Genomic DNA, 20,357 nt, shown 5'->3' on the forward strand with positions numbered 1-20,357 from the left:
TTTTCACGCCACGATAATGTTCACGAATTAATTCATATTTCTGTCAAACAGAGTTCGTTCAATAGCAGTTCTACCGTAATTGCTCGATCTTCAAGAATCACCTCACGTATAAAAATGAAAGAGCTAAACCGAGTAATTTAGTAACAACTTCAACGATTTGCCAAACGTTTATCAATCACCGTCCATCCAACGTCAAAAGGTCAATCATCAAAAAATTGAAGTGTGAGTGTTCTCGATGCTCGATCGAGAGGTCAATGTAGGCGGTGAAGACGAACAGAGAGTTCTTGAACGTTCACAGGCCGGAAGCCACTGACTGCTTTGGTACACTGGGCATGCGCTCTGCAATATGGTGAGTTTTTTTTTTTTTTTTTTTTTTTTTTTTGAACACCAGCGAAAGAAGAACCAAGGCGTAGAATGGAGCGATAGAGAAAGTAGTATACGTGATAGAATAGATAGAAAGGGCCAAACAGAGAAAATAGAGATGCGGCGTACGGGGATTATATAAAGAGAAATAGTATGGTGAACAATATACAACATAGAAGAAATCGATCGAGAGAATAAACGGCGACCAGACAACGTCGACTCTGTACTCACAGCTGAGGCACCCTTGTCGCGGGTGGCGCAATTCGCAAGGCACGAAGCTGCCGCCGAATGACGCACCTTGTACGTCACGCCGACGCCGGCATCGCTCTCCGCGTCTGAGTCGCCCTGCCAAAACGATAAGCATTTCTACCCTTACTAATGATAGCCCACCGTTGACATTTCGCACGCACGCCGCTGCTCGATCGTGGTTTTCGTTTTATTTCGCTTTCTTTTATCATATGTACATGATCGGTGGCTACTGTGCTAGTATCGTGTACGTTCATTGACTTTTGTCTATTAAGCTTCCTCCGTGGAAGCAGCGTACAGGATGCCACATAACAAGCGATGGGCTCGAGTCGCAGGTTTAATAGAAATATCTTTTGATAAAGAAGCAAGAACATTAACAGAGCATATTCGGAAGTTCTGCAAGTATTTCGAAAAAAAGAAACGGTACTTATTAAGTAGATTCGAACCCAAACGCGATGCATTCGAACCTTCTGTGAGTACTTGGGGAAATAAAGAAAGTAGCCTCAAGTGAAATTAATAAAATAGATTGAATAGTCTCGAAACTATATGAACACGTTGTTAGAAATTATCTATTTAGCTTAAAAGTATCTATCTTTTCGGTAATAATTTTTACATAGTTACAAGCGTAAATTATTTTTCACTTTTCAAATGTTCATTGTAACCGAAGCATACGTATGTTTTAATAATCCATTCGTATAAATACTGCAAATTGCTTCAAAGTTGCTAATATAATTAGACAATTACGATATACCGAACTTTATCCACAAACTAACTAGCTAACTAACTATTCACAAGCCATTGTATGTAGGTATTGAATAAATATCTATATTATCCAATATTTCGCGTGATCGTGTACATACACACACACACACGCACGCGCGGAAAGTATACTAAAAATGAATCTCAATAGTCGAATTAACTCGTTATCAACGGAAGAAGCATTTCGATTTATAATAATAATATATATATATATAATATTTCTAACACGATGCAGGTTCAAAGAAACGAACACGTTCAGGATCGAAGGACGTGCTGCGAGCATCGTTTCAACAAGATGCAAGAGCCCTACATTTCTTTGATTCTCATTGAAAGGGATCAGATATCTCTAAAAAAAACGCTGCACGAGCTGACACCGGGATAGATACAGAGCATAAGATAGAGCGGGATTACAACCATGCGCTACTCACAGCTGCCATTCAAAAAGTTGTTTCCTGCCCTTATGAATATGTATAGTACACGAACCAATCACTTATAATTATAGTTGTCACTATCGAGAAGGAATAATCTTTTTACTCACGTGAGACGTGTCTGAAACTGTGGTGTCTTGCGTTCTGTAAATACCAATGGGAATTTCGCAAGTAGTCGAACACAGCTTTTGATATAATCTACCATAGGTTCTGATCCACATGTCGTCCTTCGTAATTCTCATCTGTAATTAACCGGATAATGAAGCAATTTGAGGGGGTAGAGTTTCTTTCTCCCTTGGAAATTTAGATGTATTAGTTAATTACAGTTTGGGATGTACGAGTAATTAGATTAAGTTGGAAAATGTGTCTAATTAGGGGCGTAGTTGTGGTTAATTGGAAGTAGAATTATCGCAAAATATGTACATGTGGTGTAAAGTAATTGAGTTGGAAGTGTCGTTAATAGAGTTAAAAGTGCTGTTTTTTAGCTCGATCGATGAAACCATCAATTAAGACGACGAGGTCAACCATTCCTTCGTATCTCTTTCACTTTCCAAACTTTTCGAGTAAGTTTTTACTCGGATAATAATTAAACCTCAATCATTTTTGTGTTGAAAAAATGTGCAATATAGAAATTGGTTGGTCTAAATATAGCGCAGATCTTTTTTAAAATATTAAGACCTTACGGTATATGCGTAATTTTTATTTTTCAATTATTAGACTATTATTATTTTATAGAAAAAAAAATAATAAATATTTGTAAACAAATAAAATCATTTATTTTCTATTTTTTATACATATATATGTGACGTTATGTATGTAAAGTATACTTGATTGTGAATTTCCAATGTGAGCGAATACTTTTGCGATGAACTTGATTGAGAAACAAGGAAGGATGTGAAAGAATACTTTCGAATTTTTTACCGATGTTAAAAATCCAGAGCCTGGCGCTTGATCCACACCCAACAGCAATCTCACGAACGTTATCATATAATCTTTAACAAACGCTTGATAAAGAAGTGTATCCAGCATAGAAGCACTGAAGACACTGCCAGCCGCAAAAGGCAATCGAAACATATAAGATATGTGCGAGCCTCTTTCCTTTTCTCTCTGTTAAAACAATTAAAATGATTCGAAATATACTCTTAATTACAGTTAAAAATTTGATTAATTTTTATACTACACAGAAAATTATTTCACCTTTGAGAATTCAATTTTTTTTTTCTATTATGGAAAAGTGTTATTTTATTAATTATTCATAATAGAAACATATTTCTTTCTGATGTGTTTGCAAAAAATGCATAATACACTAAAGTTTAAGACGAGCTTTATCATTTAATTCATTAACAATTTGTCAAAGATGAAAGGATTAAAGTGAGATAAAATAAGATGTTCTGAAGTTTTCAAGAACAAAATTATTTTAACCCTTATAATATTATATATTAAGATGCAAGCAAATCTATTTCATAACATAATACTATCATCATTAACTCCAAGTATTGGAGAGGTTTCCAAGTTGATTGCTTTTCTACTATAGAAGATATGTTCGTCTCGTGTTTGTAATGTAATAAAATTTCCTTTATACGGATAAGGTAACTAAGTAAAGGTCAAGTATACGTGCTTATAATCATTAAAGGCAAGTAGCGTTCTAAGGAAATACGAGATAATCTAAGATAACAAATTTTACGTATTATCAAGCCTCATTGGAGATTAGTTACTTAATTAAGAAATCTCTGTAGTAGGTTACTTACTAACAATATAATACAAATTGTTACTTCTATATTTAACGTTAAAATAATTTCATCGCTTCCTTCTTTATTTGATGATATTTCACTTTTTCACGTGACACACAAATAAGCATAAATTATTGTTTAATTTAATAATCAGTGCTTTAATTACTATTAAAAGATCAAAGTCTGCTATTAATTACGAATTGCTCGAGCGCTTCTAAAAATTATCATTTAAAACAATAGAGAAAAATACCTTTTCCATTTTACTGAGATGAAGAGCGTACTTGTCGTGTGCCCTGAATTGCATGAAACGCATATTACTCGATTGTGAGAGCTCCGTTATGCTTTTTATGCTAGGAAAGAATCTGCAAATTCACAAATAATGCTTTTAGTAAATATATTTGTGTATATACATATTCATCACATAATGTAATTGTAAAGGAATTAAATTGAAACCAAAATGAGACAAAAATAGAATAAACTTGGAACTTATTCAAATTAATATACTAAAATATCAAGTATAAATACTAAGTTTAAATACGTATATATTTATCAAGTAATATATGCCAATAAAATATAAAATAGTATGTGTATTAATTGAACATTCTCGAAATTTTACACGTAATTTTCATGGTTTAGTATAATAGTTATTTGTGAAAAATTTCCAAACGCTTACTTAAACATCGTTTGAACCGCGACGATGGTATTGCAGTCAGCCAAAGTGTCTTCTTCTGCGGAATTACTAAGTTCCTTGTTTACGACGACCACATTTTCCGCTAGAGTGATACCAGCGCGAAGAAGATCGTCCAAACAATCGATGGTACCTCGCATCCAGTATACCAAAGGAAAGTAAGACACCGCATCGAGGAACGCAATTTCCGGTGTCCGTTCCAGCAGAAGAATGATTGGGTTCAACGAAGTTTTTGACCTAACACAGACCATTGATTAGCATTATGCAATTTTTTTACACTAAGATATTCTTTTGTTTTGAAATTTAATTTCCAGTAAGGATAAATTAGAATAGTTTCGAAGTATAGACAGTTTGTAAAGTACAGACTTTTGAATGATCGTACAAAGCTTACACTATAGATAAATTGCATATATTATTTTTTTTTGAGGATACCTAAAATGAGCCCTTAAAGGAATAATGAAGTTATAGATCCCATTACTAGCGTAATCAGCTGCCAAGATTATGGTCTTATTCTGCCAATTGTACTCTTTCGCGTTTCTGTAGCTACAATGTTGGCACACCTAACAACCAAGAACATTTGCAATTATAATTTAAGATCAGCATTCACTTTGCAAGTCTATCAAATATTCACCTGTGCAAGCTGAAGACAGCAGAGTGGTTTCTTTTCTTTCAGCAAATAACATAAAGTTGGCGAGACCCCTATGAAGGGTGAAACAGGTGGAAATCCTTTAACGATCCTATAATCACATCGACGTTGTATTAAATTGTTGTATAATTCATACACAGTATGCATTGCATTTGACTTTGTAAGCAAGTGTAAGCTTTCGAATGCATGAAAAGACATTTTGTACTTTCTGTTTGGAACCTTTTGTCACATTGAAATGTAAAGTACGAAGAACACTTGCTGCCTGATATTTATAATCGGAACCATTTTTTACATATATTAAAAACTATACATATATACATTTTTTCTTTAATAACATAATAATCAAATTGCAATTGATTAACATTTATAAGAATATTCTTTTAATGCTCTTTTCAATTGTTTTATTTTTAAATAATATTTCCCATATGAATTATTATAGATTGAAACGAAGAAAATGTATTTTTACACGATTCGCAGGTTTCAAATGCAATGTGTATCGCACTAATTATATCGATACAGTGATAAAACGTGATGTCATACTGTTGACGTGTACAACGTGACAAGCATGTGCGAATGTGTAGAATGATCAAAATATTAAAAACATGTACAATTTTTAAATAAAATAAGGGTATTAAAATAAGAGTCGTGTACTGGGTATCGAGCTATTTTTGAAAACTGATTCTTCAAATTATTTGAAAGTAAATAACTGTATCATTTTCAATTTAAATGTTAAGTTATTTAAATTACAAGACTGTCAGATCAGATTTTCGCGTGTGATCTACATACATACATGCATTATGCAGAAACTAATATTTTCCATCATTCTGCTATTATTGCTGCATCTATTTCACATAAAATCATTCTCAGTTATTTATAGATAAAACTCACACGTATTAGTGTATCAAAATATTTCTTATTATTGTCTATGAATATGAAACGGTATGAAAATCACTTTACCTCCAACTATTTATATACAGATTTAGTTATCGTATGATTTTTTGAAATTTCGATAAACACATCTACAACTTTATACGCAACAGATATACAGGGTGGTTGGTAACTGGTGGTACAAGCGGAAAGGGGGTGATTCTACGCGAAAAAGGAAGTCGAAAATATAGAATAAAAATTTTTCGTTCGAGGCTTTGTTTTCCAGAAAATCGACTTTGAATTTTCGCTCGGTACGCGTGCACTTCATCACGTCTCGTTATAACGGATCTCACTGTAGATCGTTGTCTCGATGGAAAAATTAAAAAAAAAAAAGAAAAAATTAAAAAAAAGATTTTTACTCTATATTTTCGACTTCTTTTTTCGCCTAGAATCACCCCCTTTCCGCTTGTACCACCAGTTACCAACCATCCTGTATAAAATCTGACTACATTATATAAGGATAAATTAATGATGATATCGCGAAGGGAAAGAAATTCTCCAAATAGGTAAATTCATCATGCCACCTTTACAACTCACGTTTAAATAATATGTGCGTGACTAAAGAAGTCACGTGGAATAACATCTTAATGTGTTTAAAGTTATCTAATGAACGATTTGCATATGAAAAATACCGAGTAATACACGTTCTATAATATTTATGCTTATACTAAGCAAATACTAGCTCATAGTGACCAAAGTGGTAAATGAAAATGAAAATTATGAATATGAACAATCATATTTATGCTTGGGATAAGCATAAAGCATCGCGGTTGTTCGTACATATTCCAATGGAATGTATAAATTGTCAAAGTTTAAATGGAAAATACGCTTGGTATCTCTATATTATTCGTTTCTATGGGATTTTCATCCATTTAGGTCGGTACAACTTTAAAGAATGCATCGTAACAATTTCGTGATCGTTACGCGTTACTCTTCTTTTATTTTTATTCCTTTCTTTTTTTCTTTTAATTGCGTTACGTATCCTGGCAATTGTAGACATAGTAAAAAATTTCTTTTTAATACGTTGCATAAAAAGTATCGTCAAAAACTGCAATTTCAATAATTCCTAAGGAAGCTGTTCGAAGCAGTGTTACGAATTACAATTATTTATCTAATAAATTTACTTCGTGCTACACGAATACCTTGAAAACCGATCAATCCGACCTGATGGAAAGTTCATTTCGGCTACGTCCAACATTTTCGTAACTTCATTCACCTTGCAATGCCGCGTGTTTCGTATCAGAATAACTTCAATTTCAGAGCTCGTTCCATTGCAAACGATTCAACGAGCCGTATTAAACAGCGAACCTCGATGCACGATGTAGATGACTAAAGTTTGCTTGAATCAGTTAATAAATTCCGAAGCTGCGTATCTACCGCGACCTCTTTATCAACTTCCTTCGCCCATTTTCTTCGCGTGTGTCTCGCGATCACGCGCCACAACTTCCGCTGAAATATGCATGCTGCGGAAAGTGTCTGGCTAATCAATCTTTTAAGAGCATGAACTAATTCACGCTTCCCTTTTCTCTACACATAATATTATGATAGGTAATAAGCGAGAGAACGTTTCCAAATAAAAACAGTTTTTTTTCTATTAATAACGTGACTGAAGCAAGGTATTAATTAAGAAAGAAGGAAAGAAAGAAAAAAAAAGAAACAGAGGATTTTATAATCCTTAAGAGTAAGATAAAGCGTTGATTTCAATTACCAAAATATTACACACATATACACGAAACCCTTTATAGAGAAAAAATCTATTTCATAGAAGATTATTACCAATTTTATATTTAAATTGACGTAATTCTTAAGTGAAAAATTCTTTTCTCTTAAATTTGTAAATTTAAGTTAAGTTTGAAGAACAGTCACTTTATACGAATCAAATGTAACTTCGATCGTTGCTTTGCAATAGAAACATATGGAAAATTCAAAACGATTCGACGTTTTCGTTCTGAACGTTCCCTCGACGCGACGCGAGGATAGTTTGTACGAAAGCATAAAAACGTGAACTCACCCTTTGAAACTGCTGGACAAAGGTCGTGCGTGAAGACGGCAGTGCATAAAGACGATGCAAGAAGGAAGACATCGAAAACATCCATGAGGACATATAGGGTGTCAGGCAGGACAGCATCGAGCAGCGATTCAATATCATCGACGGTCGATTAGTGTGGCACAGGCATCGAGAGACATTCATACAGGACAGACCGACCATCAACGTAAACTTGCGTTTAATTGTATTTTAGGATGTTGAATGACAGGTTTCGCGTGACAACGACCTCTCGTGCTCCAAAACTTTTACCTTATTCGCCCTGTCTGTCTCTTGTCACCGTGACATTCGAACTTTTCAGATCGCTCGACGTTCACGTTTCGAGATGGAAATTTCGTCGTCGTCGTCGTTGTTGTCGTCGTTCGAAATCAAAATTTTTTCAATTCGACCAAATTTCGTTTCGAATTTTTTATATATTGTATCGAATGGAAACTTTATTTCGAAAGTGTTTGCACGGATGTGACGGAGGTATGGAAAAGTGTCGGATGGTAAATACTGGATAGGAAGAAGAGAAAATATAGATTTTGTATCTTTGAAAATAAAGACTACAAGGAAGAACACGACGAGTTACATTTTTTCTGTTTTACAAGGAAGCAATTTTAAAATTGAAAGATTGTCACTTTATTTGATTTCGACAAATACGTGTGTTTTCACATCCCCTTTTAAATTTTCAAAATATTGCTCGTCGCAATACCGAAGTAACGAAATATCGAAGATATTAAAATACTGTTTGTTTTAATAATTATACCTTAGCTTTCCACGAAACTTCGCCGATTTATCAACTATTTGAAAATAATTACATTTTCGAAACTGACAGATTGTTTCCATTTTTAATCGTGTCACGTTAAAATTCTCCCGTTTGATCATGAATTCCTATTAAAAGGAAAAAATAAAAATGGCTGTACTTATCATGTCTTCCCCTGTGATCTTCAAACGCTACTAAACCATTATAAGACAGGAAATTGATATGGTTACGTTATGGGTACGTTACGTCGAATAGGCGATCAGAGGAAATAACATCTAGGGGTGCAGAAACAAGATGAGCATGGTGCATAGTTTCTGCAGCGTAGCTGCTAAACGTTGTTTCCTATAATAGATAGTAACTCTGATAAGATAGTACAGATTTTCGTTTACTTAATTAATCCTTAACGACAGACGATTCGTCTCAGAGATGTTTCAACGTTTATTTCATTACCACAATTGAATGGAGAATATTACGAGCTTCGATATTTGAATGTCTTTAATTGTAAAAAGTTTCACCAAAGAAATCTATATATCACTGAATAAAATCGAGTCACGTTAATTTATATTATCGTACAAATTAATAAATAAATAAAAGTACTAAGTAATCCGACAGACTACATCTGTAGTAACGAATAAAATATATGGACGTCTGTAATTGAACGATTGTGCGTAAATATCAAAAATGAATATTTTATCGACTGTACGATCCTACAGTGTATCTTCATTGCGTTCCAAAGAAAATACCGGCAATATTCTCATATATATAACGCTAAATAATAATCTAAATAGTTTGACGCAGTATAATGCAAAATCTAATATTTCAAGTAGCCAGTATGTTCTTCCTAAAAACTAATATCGAGAGGTATAATGTACAATATTCAGAATATAAAAACAATGACAAACAAGGTACATTCATCCGGTATATGTATAAATGTATAAACAAATATAAGTATATATTCATATACTAATATATAGTACATATGATAGTAATATGTAGTATATAGATATGCATATGTGTATATGTAGAAAAAATTTATACACAAAATACGTTCGATGCACAAGAGACTGTGCCATGCAAGTGCCCGAGATAGTGCATGATCGTTTCACTCGTAAAGGATTTCACGATCGTGCTTCAATACATAGATCAAAAGGATTTGTCAAAGAGAGGAAACCAGCTTTCTCATCTATCTAATAAACGTATCTATAAATTTGTTGCGAGCGCTAATCTTTGACCGTCGGTTTCCTCGCGTTCATATTGGATGTGCTAGGAAACCTTGTACCTTCGATCCTTTCGACCTTGGACGTAAAAAAGAAATAAAATGAATTGCGATCAGAAGTCGATCATACTCACGCTATTTTCTCGCTGGGCGATCTCCAAGGTACGTCGTCGTCCATTTCGTCCTCAGACTCGTCACCTTCGTGGTCTAAAGACTCTTGACCGGGAAGATGTAAGGTTGAGCTCGTTAACATGTCCGGAACTGGTAAAATGCTCGGTCTCCTACTTCCTGCAACGTTTTGATGTAATTTCTTTTATAAGAATTCACATGTTATAGAATTTTATGTATTTTACACTTTAGTACGCACACGTTTTGTACTATTGTGTTTAGATGATTATTCTGTTTCTTTCTAATATTTTCAAATAGAAATACACGATACTTTTTGTAATATAATTAGTTGAATTTATACTTCGCCACTGTATGTTTCGGTGGCCTGGAAATTAAACGTTGATTGGCAGCGATTAAAAGAAGAATCACCATCGTTCCATTTTAAACATTATTTATCAAATACATGTTATAATAAATGATTTATTGCACTAGTGCTCTGGATATCAAATAGTAACCGCTTAAAAATGTATTATTTGGCATATATCATGCGTTCCCTTCAAAAATTGCAAAATTCTTCTCCTGTACCTATAATGGTTGACTTATACTACTTCCATATTTCCGTATCTGTCTTTGTAGGCACATGAATTTACAGATTTTAACTAAACATGCGGAATAATATTGGTTTAATTATTAATTTACCTCTTCTTTGTGTGAGAATTTCGGGACTGAGCAGATTGGGATTCGGATCTAAGGATCGTGGAACGTCCAAATGATTTCCCGTTATCGGTGTCTGCGGCGAAGATCCTCCATCTTTCAAACACTGTCGCGAATCTCCAAATCCTCCTGGGTCTAAATAGGTTGCTATAAAATTAGAGGTCTGTTATTAACAATTATTTACACACATCTCCTAAAAATATAAAAAAGTTTCTAATAAAAATAGAAATACAGTCCGTTCATCATGACTGATAAAAAGAGCAGTATAAAAAAATATCCTCTAAAACACTTCATGAAGAAATATTAGTTTATGTGTAAATTGAAGAATTTTCAAAACTGTGTACTGTTGTTCACTTATTTTCAATAGCTTACATTTTCTGTGTAGATTTTATTCTTTTATCACCAATTAATTACGATACGTTTCTTTTAATATCTTTTTCTCCTTAATATCTGTTTAATTTGATAAGTGATATTGAAAAATAAATTAAGATGTTATATATCTCCAGTTAGAATTTTTCTACGTATCTAGTAATTTTATTATAATGCAAAGTAATAGTGATAATTTTTTTTATTTTGATCGAAGATTATTATTTGCGAGCTGAGTAGCTCGCTCTTGTAACTTTCAACGCTGTTTTGTGGTATGTATGTTTATGGGGTCCATTCATTAGTGATTAAAATAATGCGAACGTTTTGAATTCAAGAGAAGAAAAGAAAGTAGGAAATAGTTCGTCTATATTTTAATCACATAGCAGATCACATAGAAGATTTTATTATTATTTAATGTTAAGCATTTAAAATATTTTTTTATTTTGATATCAACCATGGTCTAGAATAAAGGAATTACATAAAATGTGTCAGTGTTGTTAATTCGAGTTAAATTATATTCGGAGTAAAAACTCTTATACATAAATTTCAATTCTATGCATGCGTATTTTTTTTATATAGTAACATGCATCTAAAAGTCACGAGAGAAAAGAACATTTACATAATGCAAAAACATTGCATTAAGTTATAAAGCCATGCTACTAAGCTTAGATGTTTATTTGTTATTCTTATCAACAATATAATTTAAACGGTTAGTACAAGCAAACTGAGTTAAGAAAATAAAAATATCTTTAGATAAAACAAGGAACTATTTATTTAAAAAGAAGAAAGTAATTTAGCAATTAATGCTGTAAAGTAGTCATTTATAATTTCATACATATTAACTTTCTATCTGCTTTTATACGTTCCAATCTACTGCATGCAGAACTGTAAATTAGTTACACTGCGACAGAAATGGTAATTAATGAGAGAGATCAGTACCAACAAAATTAACATATTAAAGTCTAATGCAGCATAAATTCATAACATTTGCGTCTAATATATGTATTATTCATTTGGTACGTATGAAACCCTGATCAATCTTACATTATTATACTACGTCGATCGATTTATCGTTCTGTTGAAATTTATACAATATATTTTTTCATAAATTTTTCTCATAAACGATGCAAAGAATATAAGTGTATCAATTATTCTAACTATGCAAATATAAAAAACTGTCGCCATATTTCTCTAAAAAGAATCCACCGTAAAATACATTTAAAACCCACGGAAAATTTGATAACATTAATTTATCAAGTATAATTTATCAAGATCTTTTATATTGTAACGTTATGGTATAAAATTTATCATTGTAAGTGTAGCTGTATGAAATGACGGAGTTATAAATTTGTGATAACTGTTGAATACATTTTCCCACAGAATTAAATGATAGCGTGTTCGAAGCTTCTTACAGTTAATTCCATAACTAATTTTTATTCAATAAATATTCCCTAAATCTAATACTTTCTCAAACTACATCTATCTAAGTTATATTAAACTATATTCTTTGACAAATTAATTATTTATAAATACTAATATACAGAGGCATCGTTAGAACCAAATCCACTCTATCGTTCTTCATTATTTCTACCGCATAACGCGAAATAAATGAAACATTACCATTTGCCATTAATATCATAGATACTCTTCTTATCTTTCTCACAACGATAATTCATTAATAATCGTACTAACTTCATCCTGCCCTTCGAACTTTCTTCCGATAACGTATAAAAATGCCCAAATATCCTTGCGTAAGATTAAATTGTTCACCGATATAAAAGAAGGGAAAACGGATATATCAAAGTATAGCTATAAATCGTATCGCCAAAATCAGATGAAAAAGACGAAAGGAACAACAACGAGAACCAATACCAAAAAGAGAGTAAGATAAAAGAAAAGAAGATAAGGGCAAGCGCATGCGACACTCACGGTGGACATTGGATGCGAGTATGTTGTGGTGTTCGAGTGGTGTGGGCGTGCTAGGGAGAACCTGCAAAATAACCTGTGGGGCCCTGTGTGCCTGTGTACCGTGTACGTTCTGTCCACGGGGCCCCGTGCAGGTCGTCTCCTGTCTGCAGCAAGCTGTTTCGTTCAGCGCATTGTTACAACTGTTGGAATAACGATGGTGCTCGTTGGCACCGGGCTTGTTTGCAGTACCGTTCCCATCACCACCGGCGATCGTGCAGCTGGTAGAGATCGTCGTCGTCGTTGTCGTCGTAGTGCCTGCCCCTGTGCCAGAGTTCATCGTGGTAGTGGTGTTGTTCGTTGTTGTGTTGCTGGCCGAATTACTGTTCATGTTTCCGGTCCCATCGGTCTTCGTCTCCACGACTACTTGCGTACCCTCCGCCACGGTTCCAGTTTGGTTGTTCGCCACCACGAACGCCGAATTCTCCTCCTTTGTAATGCTCATGTAGTAACAGGTGTCCGTTTTCTTCATTATGTGTCGCGGACCTTGTGATACATTGAAACGAGTTAGATAATTTTTGAGAACCTCGATCGATGATAGATTTTGATAGTTAAGAAATTAAATAAAAGATTGTATACGTTTTTGGGGAAAAATACGTCTTTCAGTGTGATATGTTGGGGCTAGTTGTTATTTATTTTGAGTGTAAGAATACGTGCAAGAGCGAGAATATCGTGCGTGAATTATACGATATTTGAAAGTTACCAGGATTTAAAAGGATGGTATCTTCGTAAAATTCCGGAAGTTCTGCTGGGCGGACCGCGACTAATGCCACCCCATATTTACGATGACTGTGAAAGGACGCGTAAGTGAAGGATTTACCCTCGTACTCGCCGAAAAATCGAGAATCTCCGAGAATAATGTGATAAATCTCGTTTCCGGAACATTTACCGTACAGCCTGTGCCACTCTTCTTGCGATTGCTGTCCCTCTCTAAAAAATCAGGGACAGACCGATCATTTTCTTCGAATAAACTTTAATTAATGACTTTCCATGACAAAACACTATTTGATTGATTTCTGTGTAATTCTTTCAATGGAAAAATTCGCTTTTATACTTACTGTCCCCTGGAAGTGTGCAGTAGAAGAGTAACCAAGGTTGAAGCACCAGGGCACGTGCAATTATTCGCCAAAAGGGCGTACTTGAATTCGTCTTCGCACACCACGTGTTCCGCGAACTTCACGTGAAGTTTGTTCTCCGGACGGAAGATTTGTACGTACTGAGGAACGTTTGGTGCAAAATCCTTCACTGCCCACGATCTGTTGCCGATCATCGAAATATCGATAAGACATTCTTCTTTATTCTCAGTCAATGGGAAAAGTTATTGTATATTATATGAAATGTTATCCACATATTCTTCGTGTGTATAAAATTATTAAAAATTAATCGTTCAATAAGTTAATAATTTATCAATGTTTCATGTACGATTTTTCTTTTCTTTTTCAATTCTTCAAACGAAACTGACCTGAGTATCGTGTGCTCGTCAGCAGCGGTTTTGTCAGCGTAATTTCTTGCAGCAAGAACGAAGCAGGCTTCGGCCTCGTTCATTCTCGCCCTGGTAAGATCACTATCTTTCAGACACGATCCTTGAATATAGATTACCCTTTGCGCCCAAATGGGCACTTGTAGAATCATTCTCATCGTGGTATCCAGCTCCATAGGTGACAATAATACAACGTAGTAGTCCTAATTATAATTAAATTCATGAAACTTTTGTCAAGACTATACTGAAACTCTAAGCGTTATAATTACGCATGAAGCGTTGATATTGTTAAGATGTTGGTTTACATTTTACTTTAATTACTTTAATAATAAGGTAATGAATTATAATTGTTAAAATGGAATTTGTAAATTTGATAGCGTACTATGTCAGTAGAACAGAGGAAAATGGAGAAGAAAATCGAGAAGGAAATTAAATCGGCCAAGAGTATTTACACGATCGAATTTCTCACCTGTAGAAGGGGATGGGCGTAAAATTCATTTAGAAAATCCATGATGGTGTCGGCTTGCAGCGTTGTGCTACATACCACCACGTGTTTCTCGCTTTGCGCTCTGTGCGAGGAATACGAGCCACCTAGTTTTTGTCTTTCCATCCACGTGAAAGCCAACTGTTCAAACTGTTAGAAAAATTTCGGATGTCACTACAAAGCTACTTGTTATTTATTAGCTGGCTGACTATAATTATTGTAAAATAATCGTATTCCCTATTTTTTCGAGTAAAATGCAAGGACAACTTTTATCGAGATAAAAAATCAATTTCGAAGGTACTTTTAGAGTTGTAGCATGTAGCAAATTATTAGCTCGTCCGAAAAGTCTCTTTCGTTTTATAAGGAAATAATGGATGCACATCATTTTTCGTTTTATATTATTTTATCGAATTACGTATGATTCATTTTGTTCTGATGTTGATGAAAGATGCGTCGTTGTAGAAGACATGTCTGTAAAGGAAAGACACTTTTCGGACAATCTAATATATTGACAAATTTCTAGATTTTTCACCGAAAGAGAGATTTTCTGAATTTTAAATTCCAATAATTTAAAAAGTTGCAAATCGTTAAATATAATTTTATCGAAATTTATTTTTATTTCAAGATAAATGTCAAATAAAACTATACCATCGTTCGAAGAATTATCGTAATTTTACAATTATTTGAGATCAATATAACAGATTGAAAAATATCGATTAAAATAATAACACTAAATTACGAAAATTATATTAAGTCATTAAATTCTGTCAATTCTAATTCATTATGTAGATGTATCTGTATCCTAAGGGTTCCTTTTATCAGAATATTCGCGTATTATACGTCATCGACAGTCCTGACGGCTGTATCGCACGTTTATCGCTGTCATCGCAATCTGTGCCATCAACCGACAGCTAGCCTTTGATATCTCCTACTGTCATTAGTCAATGATTTCGGTCAACAAGTAGGATAGGGTATTTAGGTTAGCTTCCGCCACCATAAAGGATTTAATTAAACGTTTGTTACCGACGAACATTAATTAGATTATACGCTACACATCGAAATTTTATGAATCCTTTCATAAACACACAAAGGGCTGGCAATGAGTTTTGTATGCGACGCTATTTACTTCTATATAGTAGATTAATTACTGTAGCGAAGTCATTTATGATGATAACTAGCTGTACCTTTCATTTACAATTATATTCACAGTTATACAAGCAGTATACGTATTATACATCGTTGACTTTATATCATTGCAACCATTCGCAGAGTTTCAAACAACATTCTATATTAACGGTTATTAGTTATTTGCTTATTCAATCATTAATTAACGTAACGATTGATGACACGACTGTGGAGAGAGATTACTTTTTACTTTTAGTGTTTTAATTTGGTTGAGTTTAGTTAAATTTAGTTTAGTCAAGATATAAGTACTTATTCGCTTGTTTTATTATGCCGTAGCACACTCGTAAAAAGGATTATGTGTATTGAACTCGAGAGATGTGTCGGTATCGCGTTTTAGTTTAAATTTGAATTGCAAACTGGCCTTATTAAATATAGATTATGTATAATAATTCAACGTGTCACTTGACACGATGACGTAGCGGTGAATAGCATACTTATGAAATCTAGAAAAATTGTATTTCAGTAAATTTAAAGAGATCGTTCAATCGGTGAAATTTAGTCCTTTCTTTTCTGTATTTTAAATCGCGAAGATCGCCATTCTATTGTATAAAATATAGAATACAAATTAGAGTTAAATATCCTCAAATTAATTAACTTAATATAAGAAATATAACACGATAAAGATTACCAGGGATATGTATCATTATGAAATACCACGAAATATAAAGTATAAATTAAAATTAAGTAATTCAGCATAAAGTTAATTTACATTTTTTATAGTCGACTATAACGCAATGATATCCGTTGAGAGTATCCCAAATAAAATTCAAACAATTAAGAGATGGAGTTTTACATTACGTATCGAATCTCACAACATTAAGTTTCTGATATCTCAATTGCTGTATAGGAATTTGTGGCCATTAAGTTCAAGTAATTTCCCGGCCATTAAGTTCTTGGATATAAAAGTCTCATGCCATCATCTGCCTTTCGATTTTCGTCAGACAATGATCAGGGGAAAATCGATAGCGCTTTTACGATCGTCAGCAAACGCACGTGTCGCATCGTTTCTGTCGTAACATTCGTCGTTAAAAGGGAAATAAAGTTTCATGTGACTGGTTACTCACCGAACGATAAATATCGCTAGAATAGCAGAAAGTAATAGTCGAACACTTCCTGTCTCTGTGACGTTTCGTACAGCGGAAAATTGTGTGTCAATTGTCGTAAAAACGTTCTGCACGAATGCAAAATTAAACTGAATAATTTAAAGCAGTTATCACGTATAACACGAGACATTAATATGAAATTCAGCTATTGATATATTACTGTCCTGTCGGTTTTCTCACAGTTAATTAAGAAATAGATGAAATATCAGCAAAACTATGATTCGTAAAACATAACACATACCTGAGTAGGTAGAACTATGAGAGCAACGCAGATCATGATAACCATGTAAAGCTGCGAGGGCCAAATGTCAGGTACAAAATCCCCGTAGCCGACCGTAGAAAACGTGACTACAACGTAATATGTGCTTTGAAACAGATTGAGATGCCTGTGCCCCGCTCTCTGGAAGTGTTGAATCCCACATACGCTGAAACAGGCAAATTAAAACACGCATTTTACGAATCACGAGATCACAGATTTCATCGCTCATTCAAGTTACCGTGTTTCAGAGACAATAATTTACGGACACGAGAATAATTCAAGCCTTACACTGGCCAATTTATGATTTACAGTCGGCTGGAACCGATTGTACAATTAGTAGTTCGTATTTCTCGAACATCAAGGGATACCATCGGATGTCCTTTCATCCTCGAGAAAGCAAAAGGATCGTTGAAACTTCGCGTTAAAAAAACGTTTACCTCGTTCGGTAAACGCGAACTCTTTCTAACGAAGAACATTTACAAACGACAGCAGTACGTATTATGCATGCGGCCTCGTTCTCATATCTGTATCGAGTTTATATTTGTGCGAATTGGTCTTTTCTCTTTCTGTTCGTGTTTAACCAACTATTTTTATACTATAACGAGGTGATTGTATAATGAGTCCCTTTTTATTTAGAGATGTATTTCAAATACCTTCTCATGTTTTCGTCAAGTGTTTTAAATTAAAATAAATTTAACGGTATCGCGTAAGATGTAATCGCTGGATTTAAAGAAATACTTAAGGATTCTTTCAGACAATTGTCTTCAATGTTTCGACGATAGGAGATTTCAGGAGTCTTATCTTCTTTATTTTTAGAACTGTTCCAATATAATATAAGCTTTTTTGATTAGTTTTGTTAACAGTTGATAGATCTACTTCCCTCAAAGGAATACCCTTTATCAACGTGGTTGCTTTTCCAGCAAAAAAGGGAACAATTTTAAAACGTTAAATTCCTTCGCTTTCGTTCCATTCGCTAACGTTGTAAGATATTCCGTGTAAAAATCATTATCGAATAGAATTGATCAATTTGGTCCTACTCAAGGCAATATTCGCCTTATATTATTTATCGAAATTCAAACGAAACGTTGAAACAAAATCGCCTGATTCGTGCGTACGAATTTTCACTGCACAATTTGACCCGCGATTTAGTATTCCCATTCGAAAACGCTGCTTGACGAGTCAACCGAAATAAAAAGAAAAAAAAAAAAAAACAACGAAACAAAGAAACGTTGAATAGCGAGAGGAGAGGAACGATATTGCTTTTTTAATTGGACGACTTGCGTTTCGCGTTCGAATGCGTTGATGTGTATCAACAAATATCCAAACTATCCTCACGCTTTCGGACTCGTTCCTCGTTTCAAAACTGCATTGTTTCTCAAAATCGTTTGCACGTTTATTACGATTCTCGTTACTCCCACAGTGTGGTATCGATACCGCAGGTAACTTCGCGTCGATTGACATACTTTCAGATTTTATATTGAGATATGATAACTGGTTTAATTTTCCAGAAAATACCTAAAAGTTGTCAAGTCGACTTAAGCTATCGTAGATTCGTGCTCCGACAAATTTCAAACGTATCATCTGTTAGAGCAATAGTTCGTCGAAACAATGAAATACGTCGGAGATGTAGGGACATCGGGCCTTTCTTTTGGAATTTTGGGAAGATCCCCGATACTTAGGTCTAAACTATTTATTATAGCTGTACTTAAATAATAGAACTTAGAAGTAGTTGTTGTGATACGATCTGATTATGTTTGCCCGAGATTCGTGACAATGGGCTTGGGCTCGAGGTGACACAACTCGCCGAACGTAGCCACGGTCACGGGATGAACGTTTTTACCTAACAGAAGAAGTACCAATATCGAGGGACACACGCTGTATTAACAAACAAGCCCCGGACAGGAGCAACGTCTGCTCTACGCGGGTCAGCCTAGTAACGGCGCCTGGAATTTTGTTGATATCCCCGGTCAATATGCAATTGACAAATGTGATCGTATCAGTCTTTTATTCTTGCGACCACCTTGGAGAGTTTACACACATCGTTTAGTCGGTCACTCGGAAAGATACCGAGTCACTTTGAGTTTCAAAATATATTCTATTTAACAAAGAGTTTTCCCTGTTGAGCGTGGATTCGTTATTGAACCTAAGAACATTGTCTTTAACATCTGGAGTGTCTAATCATGACGGTTAATTGTCAAACTCTGTTAAATTAACATTTGTACATATAATTGTAAATATAATCTCCATTGAACAACAACGATGGCTTGTCCTAACGAAGATACGTCACACGCCCTTAAGTCTAACACCAACCCGACAAATATATACAAAATTTTCGTTTCGCGAGCCTGTATATGCATACTTAATGATGCGTGCATTTCGATCTTCTGGCTTCTGAATGCGCGAACTCATACGAGCGTTAAACAAATGAATCCAAAACACATGAATTTTTATGAACGCGGTTACACTGTACGCAGATAGTTGGTCACATGGCGCATAAATTCGCACGACTCGATTAAACTATAGTTTGATTTTCGCCCGTGTTCCGAAAACTTTTCCATTTTTTAGATAATAACGTTCTAGTACTCGGAAGCTACATTCACCACATAATAGAATCGATATTATAAAAAAATGATTTATATCTTGATTTGCTACCAATATATCGAATATAAATTGGCTGATCCTATAAAAAGATTTGCCACGAGATCGACAACTTCGTGATTTAACTAGATAATCGTTCTTCTGCCATATAATTACAGAATACATTTACAAGGATTATGCAGTACAATATCTTGTTGCGTATCATGCGCAATGTGATGCGATCGGTTTCGAAATAAAAATTCTGATCTTCAAAATCGGACGAACTTAAAAGATATTTTCATGAAAAATTGAAGAAACTTCATT

At 34.3% G+C, this 20,357-nt stretch overlaps 1 protein-coding gene across 2 annotated transcripts in view; it reads right to left on the reverse strand.

Moving 5' to 3' along the window:
• The window catches only part of SLO2 (slowpoke 2), a 188,101-nt gene that overhangs the window by 7,472 nt on the left and 160,272 nt on the right, over positions 1 to 20,357 (reverse strand). For both annotated transcript variants that reach the window (XM_069132249.1, XM_069132248.1), the window contains exons 8-22: positions 17,439 to 17,622; positions 14,895 to 15,059; positions 14,408 to 14,628; positions 14,004 to 14,201; positions 13,649 to 13,875; positions 12,910 to 13,431; positions 10,600 to 10,761; positions 9,927 to 10,080; positions 4,846 to 4,951; positions 4,647 to 4,774; positions 4,200 to 4,451; positions 3,777 to 3,888; positions 2,718 to 2,903; positions 1,907 to 2,038; positions 595 to 708 (exon numbers count right to left, since the gene is read on the reverse strand). In XM_069132249.1, coding sequence (XP_068988350.1) covers positions 595 to 708; positions 1,907 to 2,038; positions 2,718 to 2,903; positions 3,777 to 3,888; positions 4,200 to 4,451; positions 4,647 to 4,774; positions 4,846 to 4,951; positions 9,927 to 10,080; positions 10,600 to 10,761; positions 12,910 to 13,431; positions 13,649 to 13,875; positions 14,004 to 14,201; positions 14,408 to 14,628; positions 14,895 to 15,059; positions 17,439 to 17,622 — 2,863 coding nt within the window. The remainder of the gene's footprint in view (positions 1 to 594; positions 709 to 1,906; positions 2,039 to 2,717; positions 2,904 to 3,776; positions 3,889 to 4,199; positions 4,452 to 4,646; positions 4,775 to 4,845; positions 4,952 to 9,926; positions 10,081 to 10,599; positions 10,762 to 12,909; positions 13,432 to 13,648; positions 13,876 to 14,003; positions 14,202 to 14,407; positions 14,629 to 14,894; positions 15,060 to 17,438; positions 17,623 to 20,357) is intronic.

Source organism: Bombus flavifrons, chromosome 2, assembly GCF_040668555.2.
Source record: "Bombus flavifrons isolate JBK064 chromosome 2, iyBomFlav1_principal, whole genome shotgun sequence".
In the NCBI taxonomy this organism is placed as follows: domain Eukaryota; kingdom Metazoa; phylum Arthropoda; class Insecta; order Hymenoptera; family Apidae; genus Bombus; species Bombus flavifrons.